The sequence below is a fragment of the Cibotium barometz genome, chromosome 62 (assembly GCF_041138505.1).
Source record: "Cibotium barometz isolate CiBa-2024 chromosome 62, ASM4113850v1, whole genome shotgun sequence".
Taxonomy (NCBI): domain Eukaryota; kingdom Viridiplantae; phylum Streptophyta; class Polypodiopsida; order Cyatheales; family Cibotiaceae; genus Cibotium; species Cibotium barometz.
In genome coordinates, this window is record NC_141107.1 from 52,716 (window position 1) to 55,548 (window position 2,833).

At 40.1% G+C, this 2,833-nt stretch overlaps 1 protein-coding gene across 1 annotated transcript; it reads left to right on the forward strand.

Annotated features, from left to right (window-relative positions):
* The first annotated feature begins 971 nt into the window (after positions 1-971).
* Positions 972-2,329, forward strand: LOC147603986 (uncharacterized). The gene is made up of 5 exons (XM_086795283.1): positions 972-1,071; positions 1,192-1,445; positions 1,540-1,614; positions 1,715-2,115; positions 2,200-2,329. Exons 1-5 carry the CDS (start codon positions 972-974, stop codon positions 2,327-2,329), a joined length of 960 nt encoding a protein of 319 aa, XP_086651409.1.
* The last annotated feature ends 504 nt before the right edge of the window (positions 2,330-2,833 follow it).

The window sequence follows — 2,833 nt, forward strand, 5'->3', positions numbered from 1 at the left end:
GATTGGTAAAACAGGTGGTGGATTCTAATATCGGCAAGGAGAAACTGACATTGCCTCAAGAGCCAAGTTTGGAAACATACTTCATGGACATTGTTGGGAGGTATCGAGCTGTATTGTTTTATTCATTTGAGAGAGAGATGAATGTGGCAACGCCAGCAGCAAAACATGTTGACTTAAAAAATGCTTCTAGACGTTTGGTCTACAGGTGAGAAATAAGATATCAAGTTTAGTGGTATTGCTGTTTAGAAATATTGTAATATTATGCTTTTCTAAAAGTTTGTTTTTTTGCTTGGGTTTAGATATTTGCTGATGCTTATCTCTACGAAGAAAATGCCTTTCTTGCCTCATGTTTGTAAGGCATGGACAGTGGATTCTACATTCAGCATGTACTCATGTTCTATCTTTAGAGAAAACAACCAGACAGGTGGGGCTTTGATGATAACTGAGTGGGAGAGGAAGAAGTGCCCTTGGTGGCTGGACATGAAGAGGGGGGAATGTTTGGAAGAGGACAAAGAGATATACTTGCGGCATTTGAAGGGGGAGTGCATGTCTGACTCTGGTTCTTCAGGTTCTGTTAATGAGGAGGAGGAGAAAAGGATCGATGAAGAATTGCGAGCCTTGAAGGAAAAGGACCTACAGGAACAAATTCAAGCCTCAAATAAGGGGGGACGACCACCAAATAAGCCTGTGAATGAGAGTCAAGGTAAGTTTACTATATTGATGTAGGATTGCATATAATGTTACAAATGTGTACTCTTTAAATGGATGCATTTTTTGGTTTTCTGGATCATATAGTGCTTGATCATGCAGTTCCAAGAAGTGGTGCAAACCCATCGGGGTTTGTTTCATTGACTGCTTTTCGTGAGCAAGAGAGGCTTGGTGTGAGAAGTCAAGTGAATGTATGGACATATGACTATATTCAGTTGGGAAAAGAGTTGCTAGAGCATAATTTCAAGGAGGGCTTTGAAGTCATGAGACAATTTTTAATGAGTCACTCCCTACAACAAAAATTCAGAGGAGGCAAGCCATGTAGTTGGAGCATTGACTTCACTGTCATTGATTTGCCAACAGGTTTGTAAAGACCTGCCCCCTTTTCCAATGGAACCTCTCTCTTGGCACACCTCTTATTTGTAACATTTTTTGAAACTTGCTTTCTATTTTGGCTTGTTTTCTTGGATTGTCTTTTCTCAGGAACTCCAGTTGCAGGCTTTGATGATGGGATTCCTTATTGGAATCAAATTAGTGAGGATCATATAAAGAGTTCTTTGGTGGTGGCCAATGCTGTGATGGATGACTTGGGTTGGGTTTTGGTTATCACTAGTCCTACTCACCTTTCTCTTGTGGAGCGAGTTGCTACTAGGACACGCATGGTTGCCAGATTTCGTTGGGCTTTAAACTCTTCAGAGCCTTACAGCTATGAAACAAGACTAGGAGTGTCTACAAAGGTAATGCTACCATGTACATTTATATTGATGTTTATTAAGTAGCTTGCAAGTTGTTGAAAATAATACTCTCTCTCATTATTGTATTTACATGTAGATGACATTGCTGCATGTGGTGGCCTTCCATAAGGCTGGCCAAAAACCAGTTGTTAACCTTTTGAATGCTCAAAAGGTAAGTTATAAAGTGTAAGGTTTGTGCGGTTTCTGTTATTGTGTTGTGCATTCCTTGAATGGATAATTTAGTTGTGTTTGCTTCTTTTTCTTTTTTGTAGGTAGGACAAGCGTTGGACTTAGACTTCTCCAAAGAGGTCTTGGTCCATTGCTTGCCTTCATCTGCAAGGGCTAAGCGTGATGGTAAGAGTGGAGGTTGGAGGGGCCCACTTGAAAAGAGTGTCCCCCTGATGTTGTTCTTCATGGAGGCCTTATGTCCACATTTAGGCTCAGTGCTTGAGATGGGAGGTGGGACTGGCTCTGTTATGAGAGCTGCTATGCACAGTGCACGATTGTGCATGGTGATTGAGAGAGATGATGAGATATGTACCAGTCATTTGATGCCATTTGTAGATAATTACTATAAAGTTAGCACTGGAACTGCTGACTTGGGTGGTGGGTTTGGAGATTTGCTTGGGGATGATGAGGAGAGTTTGGCAATCACAGATGTTCCACTGGACTAGTGAGTATCTCTATGCTTTGAAAGCACCATGGAATTTTGAAATATTCAGATGATAAGGTTCAATGTTTGTTGACCATTTTGTAGTTGTTTGCCTTCTTATGCAGAGAGCATGGCAAGAGAGATGGAGGCAGACACTCGTTATGATCACACTACTCGGCAATCTAAGAAGAGACCAAAATGTTATTTTGTAGATGACATTGCTATTTCAGAATAACTGCAATAATAGGGTTTTTTTTTCCCTTCCATGAATTACGTGTATTGCCTTAAGTTTTGGACATCTTTGCTACAAGTGATTTTAATATTATGTTTTAATTATGCTATTTTGGTCATTTTTTTGCGCACATATAAAAGTGAATTAAAAGACTCACACACATATATACACACACATATGCATGCACACTACACATACATACACACACATACATAGGTCTTATTGCTTGGTAGATCTTATGGTGACAATTAGGTGGATTGCCATGACTACATGTTCAATCTATCTTACAATCTCTCTCTCTCTCTCTCTCTCTCTCTCTCTCTCTCTCGTTTGTCACCACCTGTAGTTTCAAAGAGAACTATAGTTGGGTGTCGGTCTTCTTTTTCTCGCTCGAAAGAATCTTGCTCGTAATTTTTTGCTCATAGCATTGACGTACTCCATGGAGGCAAACCAACTAGGTATGATTTTTTTCATGGAGAACATGCAATTTGAAATTGGGGAATGTCT

Excerpts from the sequence above, each read along its gene's own strand:
- LOC147603986 (XM_086795283.1), top strand. The coding sequence starts at position 972 with ATGAGACAATTTTTAATGAGTCACTCCCTACAACAAAAATTCAGAGGA. Across the intron at positions 1,072-1,191 it reads TGTCATTGATTTGCCAACAG|GAACTCCAGTTGCAGGCTTT; the intron begins GTTTGTAAAGAC and ends GTCTTTTCTCAG. Across the intron at positions 1,615-1,714 it reads ACCTTTTGAATGCTCAAAAG|GTAGGACAAGCGTTGGACTT; the intron begins GTAAGTTATAAA and ends TCTTTTTTGTAG.